At 32.7% G+C, this 24,882-nt stretch overlaps 4 protein-coding genes across 12 annotated transcripts in view; 2 read left to right on the top strand and 2 right to left on the bottom strand.

Annotated features, from left to right (window-relative positions):
* Nucleotides 1–23: 23 nt before the first annotated feature.
* On the top strand, nucleotides 24–3,451 carry LOC103577958 (dnaJ homolog subfamily C member 7). Its single transcript, XM_008558873.2, has 11 exons — nucleotides 24–988; nucleotides 1,059–1,147; nucleotides 1,220–1,341; nucleotides 1,405–1,593; nucleotides 1,892–2,010; nucleotides 2,078–2,228; nucleotides 2,297–2,461; nucleotides 2,531–2,696; nucleotides 2,783–2,926; nucleotides 2,989–3,079; nucleotides 3,161–3,451. The coding sequence occupies exons 1-11, from the start codon at nucleotides 255–257 to the stop codon at nucleotides 3,279–3,281; spliced, it is 2,091 nt and encodes a 696-aa protein (XP_008557095.1). The 5' UTR covers nucleotides 24–254; the 3' UTR covers nucleotides 3,282–3,451.
* A 239-nt stretch (nucleotides 3,452–3,690) lies between these two features.
* Nucleotides 3,691–16,038, bottom strand: LOC103577890 (uncharacterized). 6 transcript variants are annotated; one of them, XM_014440686.2, is made up of 6 exons: nucleotides 15,950–16,038; nucleotides 11,604–14,935; nucleotides 7,461–8,126; nucleotides 7,157–7,379; nucleotides 6,873–7,013; nucleotides 3,691–6,792 (listed from the first exon to the last, which is right to left on the bottom strand). In XM_014440686.2, exons 2-6 carry the CDS (start codon nucleotides 14,898–14,900, stop codon nucleotides 6,200–6,202), a joined length of 4,920 nt encoding a protein of 1,639 aa, XP_014296172.1. In that variant the 5' UTR covers nucleotides 14,901–14,935; nucleotides 15,950–16,038; the 3' UTR covers nucleotides 3,691–6,199. The 6 variants fall into 6 exon arrangements, with proteins under 6 accessions (XP_014296172.1, XP_053596449.1, XP_053596441.1 ...); XM_053740474.1 differs by having other exon boundaries at nucleotides 15,943–15,972; XM_053740466.1 differs by lacking the exon at nucleotides 15,950–16,038 and adding an exon at nucleotides 15,750–15,831.
* A 1,566-nt stretch (nucleotides 16,039–17,604) lies between these two features.
* On the top strand, nucleotides 17,605–22,491 carry LOC103577888 (vesicle-fusing ATPase 1). Of its 2 annotated transcripts, XM_008558741.3 has the most exons (7): nucleotides 17,605–17,763; nucleotides 18,033–18,121; nucleotides 18,214–18,438; nucleotides 18,538–20,166; nucleotides 20,244–20,402; nucleotides 20,482–20,633; nucleotides 20,716–22,491. In XM_008558741.3, the coding sequence occupies exons 1-6, from the start codon at nucleotides 17,758–17,760 to the stop codon at nucleotides 20,597–20,599; spliced, it is 2,226 nt and encodes a 741-aa protein (XP_008556963.1). In that variant the 5' UTR covers nucleotides 17,605–17,757; the 3' UTR covers nucleotides 20,600–20,633; nucleotides 20,716–22,491. The 2 variants fall into 2 exon arrangements, with proteins under 2 accessions (XP_008556963.1, XP_008556962.1); XM_008558740.3 differs by having other exon boundaries at nucleotides 17,606–17,763; nucleotides 20,482–22,491.
* Nucleotides 22,492–23,577: 1,086 nt separating this feature from the next.
* LOC103577887 (ankyrin repeat domain-containing protein 50) overlaps nucleotides 23,578–24,882 on the bottom strand; it is a 99,553-nt gene continuing 98,248 nt past the window's right edge. For all 3 annotated transcript variants that reach the window (XM_014440710.2, XM_014440711.2, XM_053737296.1), the window contains one exon: nucleotides 23,578–24,653. In XM_014440710.2, coding sequence (XP_014296196.1) covers nucleotides 24,485–24,653 — 169 coding nt within the window. In that variant the 3' untranslated portion in view covers nucleotides 23,578–24,484. The remainder of the gene's footprint in view (nucleotides 24,654–24,882) is intronic.

The following is a 24,882-nucleotide window of genomic DNA, read 5'->3' as shown; positions in this document are numbered from 1 at the left end:
GTGAAAATAAAAGTAGGGGGTTCCCGGAGTTGGGATCGTCAGTTTTCATTGGCGAGCTCGTTCTTAGATGAGGAAAACCCGGTAAGGACAGACACCAGCGTGAGTGAGTGTTGATAATTTCATTTGTTGTCGAGTAGCCATAGGCTGAGGAGACTTTAAGTCTAGAACAGACGACGGCTGATTCAAATTCTCCATGTTAATTAGTTTTTTTTCGTAGTTGAGTGTAACAAAAGACGGGAAACCTGAGATTTAAAATGTGGGGACATTACTCTAGTGGATTTGGTACTAGATATTTTAAGCCAGAAGACTTATTAGAAGATTTTTTTTTTTATAAATATTTTAGTGGCTCGCAGAATTATTGTACCAAGAGAAGAGTTAAGAAAACTGTTAATCGTCCGATGGCAGGAACTGGTGGTGGTTCTGATGCTGATGGTGTTGGTTTAAATAATTTAGCCGCCATGCAAGATCACAGCTCGGATAAATATTTTTCAAAAAGTGAAAAACAGCAGCAACAAAAAGAAACGATGGTTTGCTTTAACTGCGGATTGCGTTGGCACATCAAGGTACGCTGCCCTGCTGAAGGTAAAACGTGTTTGAAATGCGGAGAACAAAATCATTTCGCGCGTGTCTGTCGTTCAACTGAGAAAACTCTGGGTAGTGTCACAATGAAGAAGAATGCCGCGACTGCTGGTAGTCCTGCGTCAAAGCCCAAGAAAATGAAGGAAAATTCGCCGATCAAAGCTCCTGGTGCTGAAAAATCTGCTGGAACTGCAGATACTAAAAATTTAAAAACTTCAACGAAAACAAGTGAATCTCAGCTGCATGCTAATAAATTAAACGTTAAGCACGAGAACAAAGAACTGAACAACAACGACAGCAAAATGGCGCCCAAAGAAAACGCCGCGCAATCAAAGACGGCAACAGAAAATATGCCTGCGAAATCAGATCATGAATCTGATGATAATTTAAAATATGAAAAGCATCAACAGTATTATTATTTTTGTTTTTTTAAATTAAAATTTTTAAATTTATTATTTAATTGACTTTTTGGTTTTTAGATTAATGAAAGAGAAGAAAGATGAGGCGAATACTTTGTACAAACAAAAGAAATACAAACTCGCTTTGTCTCAATACACTAGACTCATTGGTAGTTTATAATTATAAATTTATTGTTGTTGTTATTAATTTGTTTTTATTTATTTTTTATTACTAATTGTAGAGCTTTGTCCATCGGAACTAAACTACGGTAATCGTGCCGCCTGCTACATTATGATGGAACGTTACGAAGATGCTTTAGTTGATGCAAAAAAATCCGTCGAGCTCAACTCGTCATATATTAAAGTACTTATTTTTTCATATTTTTTTTATAGGGAATGAAATTTTTACTGGCTGTCATTTTTTTAGGGATATGAGAGAACGATTAGATGCCTAATAGAGTTAGGCCACATGATTGATGTTAACATTTGGGTCGTAAAACTTGAATCTGTTGATCAGAAAAACGAACGACTGGTTATCGAACGAGAAAAAATTAATGACGTCACTCGGTACTTGAAAAAAATTGATGACAAGTTTTCTGAAAAAAATTACACTGAGGTATTGATCATATTTTTTATATTATTAGTAATTTATACATAATTTTAGTGATTTGAATAATTTATGAAATTATTTAGTGCGCCAACTAAATTACTCAGTAACAGTTTACATTTTTCATCATTTTATTTGATAGAAAAAATAAAAATAATTCAATTTTACAATCGATAATTTCTTGTGTTATGAATTAAATGTCCATGGGGATTCTTTTAGAAGCCAGTAATTAGAGACTTTACCCTTAATATTTTTTTATTTTTATTACTACCCCAATTCTTAAATATATACTTTGTTTTTTTTATAGGCTGCGAAGTACTTGGACAAATTGATAAAAATAAGTTCCCAATGTGTGAGCTACAAAATAAAAAAAGCCGAGTGTTTGGCGTTAATGGAAAAATTCAAAGAAGCTAAGACACTTATCAAGTAATTGATATTTATTTATTTTAATATTTTTTAAAATTTTATTTTAAAATGTGATATTACTCGGCAGCGACGTACTCAAGTACAATAGATCAAATCCCGACGCGGTATACATTCTTGGCCTCTGTTTGTATCACTTGGATACTGATCGAGCTGTTGCGCAACTAAAAGAAGTTCTTCGTTTAGCTCCTGATCATTCTGATGCATTGAAATTATACAAAGTAAGTTGCGGTCTTGAGGAATAGAAAATTAATTATTATAATTAATTTTTAAATTTTAATTTTAACAGAAAGCCAAAGTTCTGATTGACAAAAAAAATGAAGGCAACAATGCGTTCGTTCACAAGAAATATATCAAAGCACATCATATATATACTGAAGCTTTGGGAATCGATCCGAGTAATCGAGGAATGATGAAGAAGTTTTATTACAATTTAGCTCAAGCCTCTTACAAGGTTTTTAAAATTAATTTTAATTTTTCTAGTTATTTAAATTTTTAAATTAACCGCCAGTATTTATTAAAGTTGCAGAAAATTACTAGATGCATTGAAGAATGCACAAAAGCTTTGAATATTGATCCAAATTACGCCAAAGCTTTACTGAGAAGAGGCCAGTGCCACCTTGATAACAAAGATTATGAAGAAGCGGTCGCTGATTTATCGAAGTCGTTGGATATTGATTCTAACTCTGGTAAAATATTTTGAATGCTAATTATTAAGGAAATCATTGACTGAGATTTATTTATCTTTAAATTATTTATTATTTAAATGTCGCAGAGTGCCAGAGATTATTGGAAACGGCTAGAAAATTGCTTGTCAAAGCAAAGTCTGACTATCATGGAATATTAGGAATTAAAAGTAATGCTTCACAAGCTGATATCAAGAAAGCATATCGCGAAAAAGCTCTCCAGCATCACCCAGGTATTAATTTAATTAAAATTCATTTTTATTAAGGACTGAATTAAATTTATTTTATTTTCTAGATCGGCATTCAAATTCAACGGCTGAAGAAAAAGCACGTAATGAAAAACAATTCAAAGAGATAACGCGCGCGTACAGATCACTCACCAATGGGTATTTACTTAAATTTAATTAAAAAGGATATGACAGTACATATAAGTTTATATATCAATATTTTTAAATAAAATTTTCTAGTTCTACATCAAGGAGAGACGATTCTGAGGATGATTGTTCTTACAACTATTCTTTCGAACGCTACATGTTCCGATTCATGTTTGAAGAAATGTTCCGTTCACGCGGAAGATACACACTTTGAATATTAATATTTTATTTTATTTATCGCACTACTATTTTATTTAAAAATAATCAATCGAACGTTTAAATTTTTAAGGAAAATAAGTTGATAATTACTTTTAAGTTTTTTAAAGCTACAGTATATTTTTTCATAATTTAGATATTTTAAAATATCTAAAATAATAAAAGTAAGCCATTATTAAGTAATAACAATAAATATAATGTTTATTACGATTACATAACTGTAAATTTTGGTGGACAATAAAAATACTATAATACAACAGAGTGATGATTTAATAAACAAATTAATAATATATTATATTTAATTAAAAAATATATATATCTAATATAAAACACCTTGATAAAATTAAAAGATGAATATTTTAAATTAAATATTAATAATAATAATAATAAATAATTAAAGTTTGTGATATAAATAAACAAACGTTTTATACAAAAATGTTATATTTTAAATTTAGCTATACGTAATATGTTTATTTCTTTTGATTGCACGTTTTAAATTTAAAAGCTGAAATTTAACGAACATGACACTCGATTTTAAATTCAATTAAAACTTTTTTTTGATCTACTGGAAGCTATACAGGTTTTACGGACTCAGGTCCTAATACTCATGACATTTCGACATATTTATTTATTTATTATATTACTTTGTTGCTTTTTTTATTTTAATAATGAACAGTCTTAATACTACAGCGTAATTAATAATTTTAATAATATAATTAGGAATCTAATCTTTGACACAACCGTTACATTGTAAAGAAGAAAATTCATTATTTTATTTAAATATTACATGATTTTATTTTATCTATCACACATTTGATTATCAATTATCAATTATTAATTATTAATTATCAATGTATTTTTTTTAAACAAACGTATGAATTTGGTTGTGCGAATTTCCACGAAAAAAATAAAAATGAATAATCTAGCCACTGACTTTTAAAATAATTATTTAAATTCATCAAATATCAATAGTGCATTATCATTTATAATTATCATTATCAATTATAGTATACCTCATTCAATATAATCACCTCTACCATTATCTTTTTTTTATAAAAATAAATATAGTTCGATCTATAAACATTCGATAAAGTCTTTCTTTCGCTTTACTTCTAATATTCATAATTCGAGATAAATATTTTTTATAAGACCAACACCCCATATTTTTTCCATTCCTACAATAGACTATAATTTTATAATTTAACAATAATAATAAATACAATAATTATTTACTTTTTTTTTCAAGTTAAATTTACCTATAGGACATTTGTTTTTTTGTAAAATCATTTAATTAGGGAGGGTGAAGCTGCCGCAATTTGGCGAGACGTCACTTCATCAACATTTAAGTTAATTTTTTAACAATAATTATAATTATTATTATTTATATTATTTAAACAATAACAATATCACCAATTGATTCTACTCATATTTAATTACTTTTAAAAATATTATAATTTTTTTTTTTAAATCTATTAATTTTTAAAATACAATTATTTTAAACCAACGAAATAATTATCAGATTGTGATGTTTTATAATTACACTAATTACCTATTTAATTAGAATTTTAATTAAAGGTAAATAGAGAACACTATAATTATGGTATCATGCAAAATATCAATAGCGATTAGAAAATAAAATTATAAGTGATGATAATAATAAATATGAATAATAAATTGAATATTTAATTATTTAAAACTGACAGATATGACGGACGTTTTATTTTTATTAATAATGGAAATTGCGAGTTGTCGTCACAGTCAATCCATAGGGAATGTAAGAGGCATTCTTTTGTTCGTTAATTATTGTTGTTATTATTATTATTACTTTTAATTATTAATACTTAAATTAATAAAATAATACAGTCCTAATTGAGTGATGTTGCAATTAAAAAAAAAAAAAAAAAAACCCTGCTGCCGAATTTCTATCAACAATTATTATCATTTTCTCTGCTCATCAGGTTATTTACATAAATACAATCACATTTTGGTAATTTTTTTTAAACGGTTAATTACTGCAGCCGAGCTCATGCATTGCTCGGCTGTTACGTATGTATATTTATATATATTATTTATTTTTGTATAATTAAAAAAATTATGTAATATATAATTTGTGCATGAAGTTAAACTTTTAGCAACGAAGAAAATACTTGTTCGCAATTTTAATGGCGTTTGGATTATAGTCGACCCAAGATTAATTAATCATAATTCCTTTTTTTTAACTACAGGATTTCGTAACCACTTCCTCCCCCTACTTTTTTAATACATCCAATTAATTTGAATTGCGATATCAAAATTTGATAAATTAATTTTTTTTAAATTACTGCCACCAATAATCAGGAGTTGATTTATTAAAATTTTAATTAATAACGATAATTAATTAATATTGGATATTTTTAAAAAATGGCGGGAAATTCCAGCCAAAAAAATTTGAAAATTTGAATTCTGTAAAATACTGACATGAAGATTTTACTGAAATTTATTTTCCAAATTTCATGAAACTCCCAATTGATAACAACTCTAATTAATTTTTTTTAAATTAATCAAATTTTGATACGGTTATGACAGGAGTTATTGAAAATTTATAAAAAGTGGGGGCACTGACAGAATGGCCATAAATTTAACAAAAAGATGTCAATTTTTTTGTGCCACGAGTTATTTCAAAAAATAAATGACGATATATATTTTGAATCCACTAAATTCGTATGATCCTGAAGTTAAATTCCTCGGAATGATTTAAATACCTAAAAGGATGCTTTGATACTTTCTTGACATTATGATTCATCCTTATGTTGATTTAGTTTAATTAAATATTATTATTAATTAACATTATTATATATTTTGTTCATTAGTGTAATCTGTAATGTGTAATGTTTTATATTTTAATTAAAAAATAAATAAAATATATATATTTATAATCTATTTGAAAATCTTATTGTACTCAGACAAAAGGCATTCGATAACTAAATTTTGTTGCATAAGATCTAAAGCCATGTTTGCGCTTTCCTCAGCCGGCCACATCAACGTCGGACCGAAGACTATCGCCAAATTTGGTATATGCATACGATTAAACTCTTGGTACAAAGTTACCTTCAGCAGATGCTTCAATAAAAATAATAGAGTGTCGTAGTTTGCTGGTGGCAATGCTTTTACTATTTCACGGAAGCATCGGATTTTATCAGATGTTTTTTTCTGCATACTGGCACTAAGTGCATCCTTAAAAAAACTTGATGGTATCAGCGGTTCTTTAAGCTCGCGGAAAAATAATTTTAATGCACCAGTCAGCACATGAACGTCTTCCTCTTGTGATAATACGCTAAGATTATACTGATCGACTTGCAATCGTATCTTTTGAATTTGACTTAAATTACCGCTCGCTCGGTATAAACCGTCAGTCTTCATGTTGTCTTCGTTACTTTCCAGTACTTCGATACACGTTTTTACGAAAATTGGTACCCGTGGATGTTCCGTTGGACAGACGTCTTTTAAATATGAACCGAATGCCGGCTCATCTGATAAGTAAGTCAGAAAATAAATAAATAAAATCAATGATTTAATCATTAAGATAAATTTTAAAAAATAAAATACGTACTTTTGTAAATACCGTTTTTGACTAAAGATTCAACGGGAGGACGTCGTTGGAAGAATCTCCGTAATTTAGCTTTTATTTTAGTTTGTCTTTCAGCAGCAGTTCCACTGAGATCTTCCAGTGAGTCATCGAGTCTCTTTACCGCTAAATTAATTAATAATTAAAATTAAATTAGTTAATTAATTAATGAATTATGGATAATTAATTGTATATTAGTAAGCCCTTAAAAATTAATACCATCACCGGTGCTAATATTGAAGAAATGCAAAAAAATTTATAATAATTACCAATATTAATAACATGCATTAAACTACAGTGTCTACGAGTGATCGTCTGTACATTAGCAGACATAAATAAATATTTACTTTTCATAGATCTTGATCGTGCGACCTTGGATGACTTCTTTGAATCTTCAGATTGATTAGACTCGATTGATAATTTACTGTTGCTAATTTTACGTACTTCCGGTGGTCCAGCAAAAGGTTTTGCTTGAGATTTGAAGCTGAATGGCTGTGTAAATATATAATATTCAAAATATAAATGTATTAATAATTTATGTTTAGATTAAAATATTTATAAAATAAATCTCACCAGTTTTCGTATGGCTCCGTGGATCTCTTGAAACCATTCAGCGGCAAGTGCTGTGTTATCGCTTTGTATAAGTACTTGAAGACCAAGTACAGTACCGATCATGTAAACATTTTTTCTACTACTAGCTCGTTCCCCGGGCTCAATAATTGCCCCATTCAGATCAACTGATATGTCGGGCTTTGCTATGGGCGACTGACCGCTCTTCATCATCGTGTTAAACGTTTTGGAGTCTTTGAAAAAAAGTAAAAATAATTCCGTCAGCACAGCGTATGAAGTGCTCCAATTTTTACGCAACTTTTTTCCGTTCTCCGTTATCTTGGTCCGGCTTATCGGCCCTTCTTTCAATATTTTCATGTTGCCATCGAATGACAACTGCGGCCAGTCGCTCAGACCGGGTTTTTTCGAGCCAGACACTGATACTGATGCAGACCCGCTGTCATGATTACTTGAGTTCTGATTAGCGTAAGGTGCACTGGTGAGTAGATTTTCCGGCTGAGAGAGTTCGTTTGCTGCACTACTATCCTCTTCCATTGGTTTTTCTTCTTTATGAGCAGGTGCTTTGGTTTGAGATTTACCAGCCGTGACCGTTGGCAATACCCATGAAGATTCATTGCTATTCTCTTCGAAAAAGTATATCTTGCCTTCGTCATCATTTGAGGAGAACCACTGAAAAAAATTTACAAATATTAATACTACAATTTTAATAAATTTTTTTTTTATCATCCAAACAATTTAAAATAAATAAGAAAAAAATGAAATTATTCCCCAGCTTGTACCTGACGCATATCGTCCTCGTCGTCCATATTAAAGTACAATAAACTTTTTTTCCACATCAAAATATCACTCGAAGCTGAACCTTTTCTCTGTCTAAATTCATCACCATCATCACCATAATAATAATCATCAGTAAAATTATTAATACCCGCCGCTTCGTCAAACGCTGTCTCGTTAAATTCAATTGGAGAATAAAATTCCGAGGTACGAGTGTCATCCAGCGACTGTGACGAGCATTCACTGGTCAAACATGTATTCCAATTTTCATAATTACACGTCTGCACATATTTATCATCAAATGACGTACACTCTTCCACTAATTCACAGCTATCACGGGCGTATTCTTGCAAGTAAGAACTCACAGAGCCGATTGATTTGTAATCAGAGTCTCCTATTTTACAGACTCGCGTGTTGTCTGGATTATTTATATCAAAATTGTCACAAGATTTGTACAACTGTTCATTAGACATTAATTTGCAATTATTATTATCACCAGTAGCATCAGTATTGTTACCGTCATGTGAATTTAAATCGTTGTAAGTTTGCGTCCAACGTCCATTTGTACTGGCAGCTGCATCCGCAAATCTCGGAAACGTCACGTTCACTTTTCCATTGACGTTACTTAATGACAAGTTATTTTCGCAATCCATAACGATCGGCTCGCTGCTGCAACTGCTGCTGCAATTGCTGGTATGCAAATGATTATTCTCTTCAACGAAATGATAACCGGCTTCATAAAAAACAATGTCACACGATCCGGGAATTGTTTCAGCAGATTCGGATAGGATTTTGCTTGAGTCATCAATCGAAGTTTTGCCGCCGATAGCCGAGCTGTCAGCCTCCGTCTCCTCGAGGAATTTTTGACAGATAATCAAAGCGTCGTTGTCGTCGTGCTCCATAGTCAATTTTAATGCTGGTAAATCTTCAAGGGAACTAGTTTCACATGGAGTGAAATATCCACTTTCGTCCCGTATCAAGTTTACACAGCACACGACTCGGCGCGGGTACATAGCGAGCTCAGAAAACGACCAACTGTGACTGCTGGTGTCTGGGAACTGTCCATCGGGCATCGACTCACTCATGTTACTTAAATTATCAATGTTTTCGCTATCAGAGTCAACGACGTCATCAAAACAACACGAGAATCCCACTTCCTCACTTTCAATGTTATTTTCCTTTTTATTTTTACATGAACTAGTTAATTTGTCTTCCGGATTTCCTTTTGGTTTAAATTCCCACTCCAGTCTTTCTTCATCATCATCATCGTCATCATTATCATCAGCGTCGTTACTACCATTACTAAAATAATTACTACTACTCGTACAAATATTAATGGTGGTCTGAGACATGGTTCCAGTTTCACAAAAATCACAATTACTTCTAATCTGCTTCAACCAGTCAACGACAGGATATCCCTGTCTGGTAGGAACGTGCTCGCAACTCAGAATAACTTTTCTCCTCAACTCATCGGACAGCCAATTGTAGGCGGGAATATCAGCCTTGGAGAAACTCGATAAACCGTAATTAGTATTTGTTGTCGAATGCCCAATAACACGTGTAGCACACGCTAGAACACTCTTCTCCTCCATTAAACACTCTTCGTCATTCATCATGCGCTAGATTTATTCCAATTATAACAAACCAGTCGGCTATTTCTTTTTTTTCCCTCTTATCGCCCAGCTAAAACCACCGCAAGCTTTTTCTAGCTGGTGGACTTACGTCAATTCGAGAGCCGACCACATCCTCGCGTTACCATCACGCGGTTTGATGATTAATAAATTTACCTAGTCGACTACTTGCAGTATTCTGACTCAATGCACTTTATATATAAATATATATAAAACTGCAATTGTAAAAAATAAGTTATCAACCAAATAAGCAGTAAATTTTGTGCTCCATTATTGGCCAGACTCCTCTAACATCTCGTGATTGATAACACAAATGAACAATCATGAGCAATTAATTGAATTAATTAAATAAATTGAATGACTGTCCATTTTTTTACTCTTGTGTAGCAATTGCCGGTCAATGGTTTCGAAATAAAAAATACAATAAGTCACTTGGTACTATTGCGAGACAATAATTGATAATTTAAAAAAATAACAACAAGACACTGGTAATTTTCTTGGTTCTGAATCGCATCAGTGGTTCCAAACTACTCGGAAGTATTCGCGTCGCTTACTGACTACATCAGTTGAGACTGAAAGCTCAATGCCTTCACTCAAAACTACTATATACACATGTGATTCACACAAGACCATCCCATCAAGACATCATATGCCTTGAGCCTTTGGTCTGTCTCTCTCTCTCTCTCTCTCGGTCTCTCTATCTATCGTTGGTCTGCTTAAGCGGGTTAGTAGCCTTTGCCTTTGCCTTACTACTGAATACATATATATAAATTAAACATTTACAACATATATGTAATATATATTTCAGCTTAGCACACACGCACACGAATTAAACATGACCACTGATATCAAGCTGAAGACCAGCGAATGCGCGATTATGTTTCTTTCGATTTAAGGTGCGGGAGAGACACGAGATGCTGGAGTATGTGCACACATTAGTTTGTTGTTGTTGTAGTTGTGGTTTAATGAAAGAGACATAAAAGAAAGCACAGAGGGTCCTCTTGTGCTTGTGCGATGAGAGAATTTATCGAGGGGAAGATATCGTAAAATTCCGGGCTCGAGACTGCGGAATCTCATTTATTTAAAATAAATGCTCGCAATAAATCCGTCGACTCTTTAATTCTTCATCGTTGATTAATTCAAATCTTGTTTAACAATAATGTCTTTTTATCTCAGGTCATGGTCTATGATCTCTTGATAATAAAAGTTATTTTACATTTTACGATAGAATAAGACAGTAATAATTATTTAAGAGAATCGGTTAAGTGAAGATTCAGTGGACCAATGGGTTTAGTCACGGGTGAGCGGTTTAATTTGTCGAGGTCGACCCGGGACTTTACTCTGGTGAGTACTCCTGACTCCTGACGCATCTGCCCGCGTGCATACACGACTATCCATTTTATCCAATTATCCGGCATGATGTCATCGCCCGGAGTCACTAATTACATCCAGGGAATTACTAAATAAATTGGCCGTCGGGTGGTAGCGACGGTGCTGATGATGTTTCTCTGGGTATCCAACTCACACCACATGTCTGTATACATTACCGTTGATTTTTATGCCTGTCACAATTCCCTAATGTATTTTATTTTTAGACTCCCACAATAAACATTATTAAGTTACACATCTGTTTTTAAATTGTCACAATTAATAAAAAATAATAAAGGCCATAAATCATCGGATTATTTATTTAAACTACTCGGTATTAAATTACTTAAATAATAAGAAATAATAAACTCACCTTATCACCCTGGTCGTTGATGAAACAAATTTGGTCGGTGTGGGGATCGTACTTTTGAGTCCAACCGGGCGGTAGATCAATTGCACACTCGTAGCAATCCTGAGCTGTCCGAGTACTCACGGGACTGGGTTGGGATGACGCGTCGAAGCCACCAGTAAATTCAGATTCCGACTGACTTTGCAGAGCTTCCGAGCTGGCATTTGAGCTGAGAATTTGATCGTCTGAGGGACTCTCTCGGACTTTGACTCCGTCTTTTTTTAAATTAACTCCGGAGCTCGATTTCTCTATTCCGCGATTTTTAAAATTACTATGACTATAATTGTGATGATGCTTTTCACTGGAGTCGTTGTTTACGAGTTCTTTAGATTGAAGGCAGTTGTCTGAGCCGCTGTCGGACGTATAGAGCAGAGTTTTGAAGCCAACGGCAGTGCTAGACTCGATGTCAACCTCCGATGTCGTTTGATGGGCGTAATTTTTGCTGCTGTACCCTGAAACTTGTTTCGAATTTACCCAAACTTCTGGATATTCTTTTCTGCTGATGATCTTCCTGGGCACCGGTGCCACGCCTTTTATTTCTTCCCCGCTGGGTGCAGTTCTGTCATCCAATCGCGTTGATAATTCGTCTTCAGATTTAATAGCCGGTATTTTGGTTCTCGGCAGAGGTACCGGTTTTATTTTTGGTGAATTTTCCGGGTAGGTTTTATTTTCCATAATTGTGTCTTCTTCATCATCAAAAGAATTCAAATCACTCAAGCTCCTGCTTCGTCGCTTAGAACTGGCCAAAATAGCAGCCAACTCGTTGCTGATTCTAAAACGCCGATAGTTTTCAGGTATCGTAGTACAATGGAGTGTTGAACTTTTCTTGAGATTACACTTTTTAGCAGATCTCATAATCCCATCATCGTCTTCCTCGTCTTCATCTTCATCATCCTCTTCGTCATCATCGTCGTCAGTAAACTCATGCCGTTGGAAGTACCTGCCTTCACGTTTTGTTTTAAAGCTATTGCTGTAAATGATATTACGCCTGCCACTCCCCGAGTCTTCAGATCTGTAGGTCTCGTCATGTATCCCACTGTCATCGTAAGCGTCTCCGTCACTCATACTCTCGTTAAACGACGATGTATTTTTATGAATTATTTTATTACTATTACTATTAATATTACTGTTGGTACTGTCATTAATATTATTGTAATTACTATTGACATTAATAGTATTTGTTGTTTTTTTAGCCGGCAAAAATTGTATTTCACTCGCGAGTTTTTCCAACGAAGGTGTCAATTTCAATTCCCCGGGCGTATCACCAGTTACCGTTGCTTTGACTTTTATTTTCGGACGCATTTTAACTTTACTAGAGTGACGCATTTTCAGGTTCGAGTATCCCAATGATTCCTGATCATTGTCCGGACTCGAATGACTCGTATGATTAGCTGTCGTTGTTGTGATTGTCTTACTTTTGCGATAATGCGATTGCTTATCGAGAGATAAAGGTTTATTATCGTCCGGTGAGCAGTCATTTAATATATTTGCCTCGTTGTATTCGTCTATTTTCGGTGACTTTGGTGATTTTAGCGGTTTCGATTGAGGCAGTACCTCGCCAGTCCGAAATGTAAATGTTGACTTTTCATTCTTCGGGTAACGAAATGCCAGAGAGTTATCCGACAAATCAGATGCTTCAGATATATTTGAGTGCTCAGTAATGTCTTCAAGTTCATCCTCTTCTTTGCTTATCACCACACTCGTATTCAACGAATTTAAATCATTAGCTTTATTGACACTTGTTGAGTTTATTGATATCTTGCATATATTACTGCTCGGCGAGCCATCGCTGGATTTAAATTCACTGCGCGTCTCTGCTTGCGGAGTAGTCCCACCTTCGGATCTTTGTAAATTCATTTCATGTAATTCCCTGGTGAGTTCATCCAACGGATCAAAATTACCTTTTATTTCCGTACTCTTGAGCTGAAAGTTTGGTGGTTTTTTATTGTTAACTCTCTCGCGACACATCTGGGTCAATTCGGACATGAGTTCTTCGACGGCCCAAGTACGTCGTTTGTCATTAAGAATTTTGCAATCACCACTGGCGCTGGTATTACCAGGATTCACATCAGCTTCCTCATCAGTAATTTGTCCGGCGACAGTTAGCTGCCTTCCGTATGTTGGCTTGGGGCTCAAACTCCGTTCAGTGCGTAAGCAAAATTGCTTTGAATCAAGATCTAGACTCCTGCTGTTTCTATTCGAGACACTGGGGCTCTGACGACCGCTGCCGGGCTCTTCTCTCAGCGAAACACTGAGCTTTGACTCTGGTTTATCATTATCTGGTTTCTTGGGGTTCTCATCAACGCGCGAAAGAAATCTTTCGTCATTATCGCTTTCCAACTGAGAATCATCTGAATGAGAGGACTTGGTTCTTATTCTCGACTGGCGATTTAACTCGTGGTTGCGGTTTTCCTGAACGAGTTTGTCATAATCGGTGTTATCAGATATCTTGCGCCGGCGATCTAAACTACTCTTTAATTCCTGTCTGAATGGGTCAGGCAGCGGGATGTCTATTCTTGCGGTAGGTACATCAAAAGACTTTGGACTCGTTGAGAAGCTCTTGGTGAGTTTACTGTAAGACGAAGAAGGAGAAGAAGACAATGAATCTAAATCAATATCTTTTATACCCATTGTATTGGGTAATTTTTTTGGCGTTTCATTGGGTCGTTTTTTATGTTTTACTTCAATCTGCTCGGATATTTGTTTCTCGTAAGTCGATCTCCGATCACGTTCGCGTTCGCGATCACGTTCCAACGACTTAGCCTTGATGGCTGCCAACCCGACCTTTAATTCCGCGCGTGATTGGTAATCCATAGCATTGTGTTTATGAGAGTCATCAGTGATATAAAGTGATTTAGAGAGCGATGAAGACGACGCAGTAGTCGAGGATGACTCTTGCTTGCTATCCATAGCACCCGCCAGCCATTTCTTGACGTTTTTCATGGCACTAGATGATTCCTTGGGCATATTTTTATACTTAGGTCCATCTAGTGTCTCGAATGCTATATCTTTGTCTTCATCAGATGTCTTTTTCGGATTGCTACCGCTGTTCTTTGACATCTCTCTAACGTACGTTGCTGGTACGTAAAAAGATCTCTGCTCCCAAGTCCTGACAACTTGCCACCAATCAGCATTTGTTTTTTGTAATAAATACAATCGTTCATTCTTTTTTATAGCTATCTCCCGACCTTCTGTTGTTTTGTATTGAAAGTCATACAGCACTTTCACGTACGAGTGCTCTTGAAGGTCTGGACCACTCATGACAATATCACATTTACATTTTTATTCGTTTACACCTGAAATAAAAGGAAAAAATCATTTATTTAATTATTGTAAATAAAATATCACACAACAAAAACTATACAAACAAATAAATATGACAGCAAAATCAATAGATGATCTTGAAGTTAGCAGAAAATTAACGATTTTTTTTTTAACAAATCAGTTTAAAAAAAAAAATATGCGCATGTAGAAAATCAAAAAAACTATAGGTGTAATTTTTCTAAATATTTTTTTTTTTACAATTTATCGTTTCTAATAAAATTAAAAAATTATTAGATGTCTAGTAACTTCAGTATCATATCAAGACAAAAAAAAATTGCAGAGGTCTGATATTCTCAGTGTCATAAATAAATAAAAATAAAAAAAAGAAAAACCCTCGAGTATTAAAATAATTAAATTAAATATTGAAATTTAAAATACTCGAGAGTCTTCAATCAGATTTATAAGCGAAAATTGTATATAATTGACACACTTTTGATAATTCCTACTGTTTGACATTAAACCAACAAATCACAACTATCTCATATATTATTATATTGTATTAAAATATAATAACTCAAATAACAACAATAATATAAATTATTATGATTATTGTTGATATACATATATAAATCACAATTATTTATCATTGTTAAACTTTCTAATGCACAAATATATACTTAGTCACATATTTTTTTAAAACGTTAAGACAAACAATACTGCTGACTACTTTTATAACCAGATAATCCAAATAAATATTTAAATACTGTTATTATAATAATAATAAAATAAATAGTTAAATATATGAATACATATATAGATAATAAATGAATTATCACGATTATTTACAAACATCAATGAGTAGTTGAGGAAGTCAATAGGTTATGGAAAAGCAGGAAGTTTTCACCACTAGATGACGTAACGTATTTATATTCACTTTAAAAAAATATTTTATTTGTTTTTTTATTAATTTTATATATTTATTATTGATTATATATTTTTTAAGTATTATTTATTGATAGAATTTATATTAATTAATTACTAATTACTTTTGTCCTTGGGGTGTATTCGCACAACTCATCCTAGTGATTTTTTTTTACTAACGTCCATACGCTAATGAGTGTGACAGTACTTTTTTTTTTTTTTTAATTATTATTATTATATATATGAAAATATATGTGTATATAGATATATATTATTACAGTGAATGATACAGGTGCAATTGCTTTATAAAAACGTCATTGAATCCAAGTGCGCATGACCCAGGTAATGGTAATTGCAAAAATAATAATAAACTTATATACTTTACATACAATGTATGTTATTATTTATAAATATAAATATTAAATGACTTGAATATTTATTTTATATATATTTATAATTACTAATTACATACTATACTACTTATTATAATTATTTGAAATTTAATTAATGATAAAATTTTTATTTGAATAATTATGAGTGTATGCAGCAGACATCAAATTTAAAATTATTAATAAAGTAAATAATTTAAAAAATTAAATTTAAAAAAAAAATGCGCATTTACAAACTTTTGAAATTAACAAGTCCATTTTTTAAAAATTATTTACTATATTTTTTTATAGTTTTAAATTTGGCGGTCTGCTATGTTTACATTAATTAATAATTATAATTAATTTATTGAAGCGGGATTGTAGTGGTGGGTAAATATAATTATGCTTTACATGCACATTGATTATTTATCTATTTATTCACAGTAATGAGTGCAGATTTAAATGTTGACATTTTAAATATTGATAAGTTTTTATTTAAATGATCTAAGAATTTGAGAAACATTTTTCTAGTTTTGTTTTGTTTATTTTTCGTACTTATGCTTGATGTCCCTCCATAATTTCTGTAATTATAAATAATTATTATTAGTAATGAATTTTTATTTTCAAGTTTTTAAATTGTTAAAATAGTAAATAAAAAATTATTTGAATACAGGATAAAATCTAATTAAATAAGTGATTTAGGGAAAATGTTAAAGTAATTCTTAATTAATAAATCAAAAGAATTACTTACTCCTTTATTATGACTCTGGAAAAGTGCTTCAGACCCAATAGTGATCACACGTTCGAAAATAAATACCGCGGCTATAGAAGAGGCCACAAATGTTGACGTGCGTTTGAAGAAAATATTGTAGATAGTTGTCTGGAACGACATGTTGGAGCTGAAGAAAATAATATACCAGAATCTAAAGAATCTATTTCGTTAATTAGCAAATTATTCAGTTATTATAAAGATAAAATAATATTTTCTTACCTCCTTACGTAAACTCGTGCTATGTCGATACGAGAGCAAAATAAAGCATGAACGACCCAGAGTCTAGATGACCTGAATCTGTAAATCTCTCATTTACTTTTCCTTCTTTGATTTATCAACCGAGTTTGAGATAGTTTTCAAAAATGACCACAGCGCTAGCAGTCACATTTGAAAATCATAATACTGAAGTTAGCTGACGTCTTTTTGATTTTTTTAAAAATAAAATTGTAAAAAACTTTCGCTTGTAGTTTTTTGAATTTTCTACATGTGCAGACTTTTATTTTTTTTGTAATTGATTCGTTTGAAGAAATTCGAAAATTTTAATTGTCTTCTAACTTGAAGACAATTAAAATTTGACAGTTTCTCAGTGACAGCAATTCTGGTGAATTAAATGTCTAGTTGTTGATATTGGTATTGGCAGGTGCCTTTGAGCAGCTTCAAGTCATTGAGTGGAGAATTTTCTGCATTGCAGAGATCCATACTACGTGTTTAATTTTAATACCAGAACCAGAGCACCGGATCAGTATCAGTTGGAAGTGATCGTCAGAGGGAGAAAGTATACAAATATAACAAAATGATGGTGAGTGTTGAAATAGAAAAAATATTATCTATTAATAAATGTGGACTGATTTTTTTTAATGATATTTATCTATAACGCTGTCTTGATTACTTGAGAAAGCTGGTTTCTTTATATAGACAGAGATGCTTATTAATTTTCTTGACGCCATTGCGTCATTATTTAAATCATTGTTATAGATAACATATATTTCGCGGTATTGATTATTCAATGGATATGTTAAATTAAATTTATTTTTATTGGTAACGTATGTTTGTAATTATTTATTTCAGAAGATGCGAGCGATCAGATGTCCTACGGACGAACTGAGCTTGAGAAATCTCGCAGCTATCAGCCCTACGGATTTTCCAAAAGATATCAAGTATGTGTTGTTATTGTTATTACTTTTTAATTAGAGAGAGTATTCACTTTATTAACAACATACTTTTATTTTTTTTTTTTTTATGGGAGCAGATATATTGAGGTGACGACTTTGCCAAACCAGAATTATGTATTTACTGTTGAGACACACAACGATGTGCCTCGTGGATGTGTCGGATTTAGTTTACCCCAGAGAAAGTGGGCCGCACTTTCGGTCGATCAAGAAATAGATGTACGTCCATATCAGTTTGACGCATCGTCGAAGTCTAATTTCTTAGGTACTATTGTGTTAGAAGCTGATTTCCTGCAGAAAACAAAGTAATTTTATACTGATTGATTAAGTTTTTATAATTCTGATAAATGGGAGCAAAAGAAATAAAAGGAATGGTGTGATTGATTTTTGTTTTCTATTTTTAGGACAACAACGGAGCCGTATGACACTGACTTGATGGTCAAGGATTTTCTTCTAAAGTTTTCTGGTCATGCATTTACAGTGGGACAGCAACTGGCGTTTCAATTTGGCGACAAAAAAATGCTGGGATTGGTGGTAAAGGATCTGGAGGCACTTGATGTCACAGCTATTGAGCAAGGACAGAAATCTAAGCCCATCAAAACAAGAATGGGTCGGTGTCTCGGTGACACGGTGATTCAGTTTGAGAAGGCTGAGCAATCGTGTTTGAATCTGGTCGGCAAGGCAAAGGGGACAGTTATGCGACAGTCGATTATTAATCCTGACTGGGATTTCGCTAAAATGGGAATAGGTGGTTTGGATAAAGAGTTCAGCGCTATTTTCCGTCGTGCATTTGCTTCGAGAGTATTTCCAACTGATATTATGACGCAGCTGGGATGCAGACACGTTAAGGGTATTTTGCTCTACGGACCACCTGGTACGGGAAAAACTCTTATGGCTCGTCAGATTGGTACCATGTTGAATGCGAGAGAACCTAAAATCGTCAATGGCCCGCAGATTCTTGACAAGTATGTGGGAGAAAGTGAAGCCAACGTCAGGAGATTGTTTGCCGAAGCTGAAGAAGAGGAAAAGAAACTGGGTCCAAACAGTGGTCTTCATATTATTATTTTTGATGAAATCGACGCTATCTGTAAGTCTCGTGGTAGTGTCGCTGGTAACACTGGCGTCCATGACACTGTCGTGAACCAATTGCTGTCCAAAATAGATGGTGTAGAGCAGCTCAATAATATTCTCGTGATTGGTATGACTAACCGACGAGACATGATTGACGAAGCTTTGCTACGTCCTGGACGATTGGAGTTACAAATGGAGATCAGTTTGCCAGATGAGACTGGAAGATTCCAAATCTTAAATATTCACACATCGAGAATGCGTGAACACAATAAAATTGCTCCGGATGTCGACTTGAAAGAGCTTGCAGCGCTTACGAAAAATTTTAGCGGCGCCGAATTGGAAGGTTTGGTAAGAGCTGCTCAGAGTACAGCCATGAATAAATTAATTAAAGTTTCGAGTAAAGTGGAATTGGACCCTTCGGCGATGGAAAAACTTATGGTGTCAAGAGCAGACTTTCTACATGCGCTAGAAAATGACGTAAAGCCAGCATTTGGTACAGCCGCAGAAGTACTGGACCACTTACTCGCTCGTGGCATCATCAACTGGGGACGTCCCGTGGCTGAAATTATTGCCGACGGTAATTTGGATATCCAGAAGACAAGAGCTGCCGAAGGCTTCGGTCTTGTCTCTGTTCTACTGGAAGGTCCTCCCAACAGCGGAAAGACTGCGTTAGCTGCACAAATTGCTAAGAACTCAGACTTTCCCTTCGTCAAAGTTTGCACTCCCGACGACATGGTCGGACACACTGAGACTGCCAAGTGTCTCGCGATCCGTAAATTCTTCGACGATGCTTATCGCTCTCAGCTGAGTTGTATCCTGGTTGACAATATCGAACGTCTCCTAGATTACGGATCAATCGGTCCGAGGTATTCCAATCTGACACTTCAGGCATTGCTAGTGTTGTTGAAAAAACAGCCACCTCGTGGTAAAAAATTGCTCGTACTCTGTACTACTAGTGACAGGTATTCTATCAAAATAACTAAATTTAATAGTTTATTTGCTTGATAAATTTTATTTATTTTTTACTTAATAATTCCAGACAAGTTCTCGACGACATGAAATTGATATCAGCATTCAATACCGTTCTCCATGTACCAAATTTATCAACACCCGACCATTTGCTAGCAGTATTAGAAGACCAAGACGTATTCACAAAGTCAGAACTTTCGAGCTTGCATGCAAAACTTCAAGGAAAACGGTATAAAAAAAAGTAATTACTAGTTTTGATCCTTGAGTACGTTCACTAAATAATAATTGAATAATTAAATAACTTACAGAGTCTTCATTGGCATCAAGAAACTATTGGGACTGATCGACATGGCTCGACAAGTAGATCCAAGTTACCGAATACCGAAATTCTTGTCAAAACTCGAAGAGGAAGGTGGTCTTGAGTAATCTCTCCTCGACAAATAAGCCTGTAAAATTTACTGTAATTATTTATTTATCATGTATCCTATAGTCAATTCGCTGAATTTTTTGAGTATTAAACTAACAAGGGTTTTTTAATTCAGCTCAATTGGACGAAGTTACCGCTGGTTCGCGTATAAATTAATTAATACAAAGTATTGATGTAAGAAGCGCCGGCAGATCGCGAATTAAATGCTTATTCGTGATTATTTAAATGGAGGATTGTTTTGTGATTAAATGTCAAAATAATTTAAATAACCAAGTAACGTAGTGTCTCGTGACTAGATAAATGAAATCAATATATTAGTATCTCTTACGCATTTCTGTCCTCTTAAATGCACAGATGATAAATTCATTAGAATTCATTCCAGGACACTACAAATGTGTCCGAATATTTTACTACAATATATCGATCGAGTTTACCTGGTAGCATTTAAACAAGTTTGTGCACTTCAAAATATAATATATAAGTATATAAATATATATATTAATTGATAATAAATATACAAATAAATAATTGACGTTAAATTGACAACGAGTGCATTGAAAAATCTCTTAGTTTCAGTTCCAGATAAAATATATCAGTCGCGCGAAAATTTTGAAATTCAAATTTTCTAGAAGAAGCTATCATTTTTAGTTTAATTTTGAAAATCTGACTCTCTACAAACTCATGCCTTTTTTATTTAGTTTTCAAATTTTTTCAGGGAACAGAAATGAAAAGTTTTCTTTTTTAATTTTGACATTTTCGCGCCTCTGATATATTTAATCAGAACTAGAAGCGGATAATTTCCACATGCGCTCTACAATAATTATAAACTGTCTTTAGGTTTAAGTTGCGTTGAATAACAGAAGTGCTATAGTTTGAATTTATTTGAAAAATTGTTGTTTTATTAAATAATAACAGATAAAAAAAATGTACTGCCGGTTTATCAGAGCAGTATAAAGGTATTAAAGTTTTTTTTGCCGGTCAAAAAAATAAATAAATATTGAGCATTTGTTCGTAACATTTATAGTTTATAACTATTTAAATTATTGTAAACTTGCGCTCGTAGATTAATTTTAATTAAATTTTATTTAATATAAAATATCGCGTTGTTAATTCCAAAGAGACGTGCATTTTTATTTACTTGAATTTAAAATTTTGAGCTTTAGAATGAGTCTCCAAGACGATTTGTAATAAAAAAATTATACTCCCTTTTGGCTCGGAGAAGCCCAGAGCGCGAATAAAAATGTGTCTTTTTGGAATTAGTAACGAGATATAAAATAAAATATAATAAAATAAAATAAAGGAATTTATGAAGCAATAATTATCATGCTTTGATAATAAGACAAGATCAAGAGTTTATTACGTATGATCTTGATAATCTAGATGGATTATCTAGAATAAGGCTTAGGTACTTGTAGAGTTTGATCGATTTATTATATAAATATATGTAAAAATATGTTTCCAAATTACTATACTGTAATGTTTATTTCGTCATTCCAGCCAAGGGGCCTAAAACTTTTTTTTTACTGAGTTTTCTTAATTATTAGTTCTCTATTAATATTTATTTTGTGTAAGGTCTCAGTTATTTATATCAGCCATTTTTTTAAAACTATTTTTGATGATTGTAAACTTATTAATTGTCGGAAAACAGTCATATATTTTTATTGTAGTTAAATGTTCGGTGTTGATGAGTTTTACTAAATAAATAGTTGATATTTGTTGTTGAATGTCAATTGTGTGGGATAATCATTGCGTTGTAATAATTGTGATTGGAAGGAAACTTATTACGGATCTCGAAGGAAAATATTGAGATAGTATTGTTATTACAAATGTTAATTAATTGTATTTAGTGCAGTCTGTAAAGAAGAAATAAAAATTTATGCGTATGTGAAAATATTGATATTTATTATTTGAAGGTAACTTAATGATGAGGAAAAACACAAAAAAGTCCTGAGAAAAATTCATTTTTCGAGTTCAGTTCCATATGAGGATCGAAGGAAGATGGGTGAACATGGGTGAGGATAAGGCTGTCCATGTCTTTTTATAAAGAGTAGTCTGTAACTTTGATCCTGTTGGGAATAACCCATCATACCATAAACGTTTTTTGTTCATTATGATGCCCTCGAGTAGGAAAGGCCATGAAAAGTCCTAGGAATAATTTATTTTTTGAGTTGCGACCCATAGAATCATTGGTGGACATGGGTATAGGATATTCTCTATGAAGAGTAGCCCATAACTTTGCTCCTGTTGGGAATAACCCATCATACCATAAACGTTTTTTGTTCATTATGATGCCCTCGAGTAGGAAAGGCCATGAAAAGTCCTAGGAATAATTTATTTTTTGAGTTGCGACCCATAGAATCGTTGGTGGACATGGGTATAGGATATTCTCTATGAAGAGTAGCCCATAACTTTGATCATGTTGGGAATAACCCATCATACCATAAACGTTTTTTGTTCATTATGATGCCCTCGAGTAGGAAAGGCCATGAAAAGTCCTAGGAATAATTTATTTTTTGAGTTGCGACCCATAGAATCGTTGGTGGACATGGGTATAGGATATTCTCTATGAAGAGTAGCCCATAACTTTGATCATGTTGGGAATAACCCATCATACCATAAACGTTTTTTGTTCATTATGATGCCCTCGAGTAGGAAAGGCCATGAAAAGTCCTAGGAATAATTTATTTTTTGAGTTGCGACCCATAGAATCGTTGGTGGACATGGGTATAGGATATTCTCTATGAAGAGTAGCCCATAACTTTGATCCTGTTGGGAATAACCCATCATACCATAAACGTTTTTTGTTCATTATGATGCCCTCGAGTAGAAAAGGCCATGAAAAGTCCTGGGAAAAATTTATTTTTGGAGTTCAGATTCATATGAGGATTAGGTGGAGATGGGTGAAGATTTATAAATAAATCGGTTTGCTTTTAAGGAAATAAATAAAATTTAGGAGGTGATTAAAAAACAATGCATCTCAAGTGTGATTAATTTTATCGAACATAAAATTTACATTTATTATCATTTATTTATCACCTGCTACAATCTATTAATAAATATTATAATGCTCACTACAGTGACAATTATTTACACATAATAATAATAATTATAATAATAATAAAAGACTTATTTGAGTTTTATTTTCCAGGCCATTATTTTACGTATTTTAAATATCAGCAGAGGATTTATATAAACTACACTCCATTGTAACAAATATTTCAATCAGTCATTCTATTGAATTATATTTATTCTTCAATAATAAATGATTATTATACACAACTTTACACTTCAAATAATCGAATCTCAAGCAATTTATCGTGAGCTTTGTTCGTCCAGTCTTCTCATCTAAAAATCTCGTAATTTTATTCGTTTATAAATTTTCATCTTAATATTATATTTATTTGTTTATATATATTTATATTTATATTATCTAGTAATTTTAAAAATAAAAAAAGTAATTGCTTAGAGATATTTTTTATAAACTCATTTCGAACAGTTAATTCTTTTTAAAATCTAAGTATTAGTGAGATCGATAAATTTTTTATTTATTATTTGGTATTAAGTCATTTAATATTTTTAATTCCGCCTCACATCGATTATTACTTAAGTGTGTTAACTTGTTCTCATATGAGGTAATTGATTCTGCTCACGTAAAAAATGATAATAATTTAAAAACCAACATCATATATTGACTTTCACATTAATTTAAACTATTAAATATTATCTTTTATTCCTAAATAATTGTTATAAACTTTAGTGTCTCAATAAAATTGAGTATCAATAATTTATATAATTGTATTTATAACAAATTTTTATTTTAATTAATTAATTGGCTTGTTTATTTTATTTATTTTTCGTAGTTGGTATTTTTAAATTTCAAATTTTTACAACGGAGTTTCCTTGCGTGCTTCAGCTTTCCACTGGAACCCATTGACTCGTGTAGTGATGGGTTTATTTCTGTTGGTCGCGTTTTCAAAACCATTTCGTACACCCGCGACAAGCCGCATCGCTGGATTCGACACCAACCCATTGCGTTTGGGTTTCGGATTCGGGCTGTAAAACAAAGACAATAAGCTTTTATATATTTTACATTAATTAATATATCATACTTATGACTAAAAAAACCTTGGCCTGATCTAATCACACTGCTAATAAATATCGAAAAAAAAATTTGAAAAATTAAATGTTAGATTTAAGTCGAGTTTAAATAGAAGTAAATTTATCTCTGTGATTAGATAAGGCCAAGTTTTTTAAGTTATAATTAAATTAATTAAATATCGAG

The sequence above is a fragment of the Microplitis demolitor genome, chromosome 1 (genome assembly GCF_026212275.2).
Source record: "Microplitis demolitor isolate Queensland-Clemson2020A chromosome 1, iyMicDemo2.1a, whole genome shotgun sequence".
Lineage (NCBI taxonomy): Eukaryota > Metazoa > Arthropoda > Insecta > Hymenoptera > Braconidae > Microplitis > Microplitis demolitor.
The sequence above is the reverse complement of the archived record's forward strand: the minus strand, read 5'-3'. Positions and strand labels throughout refer to the sequence as shown.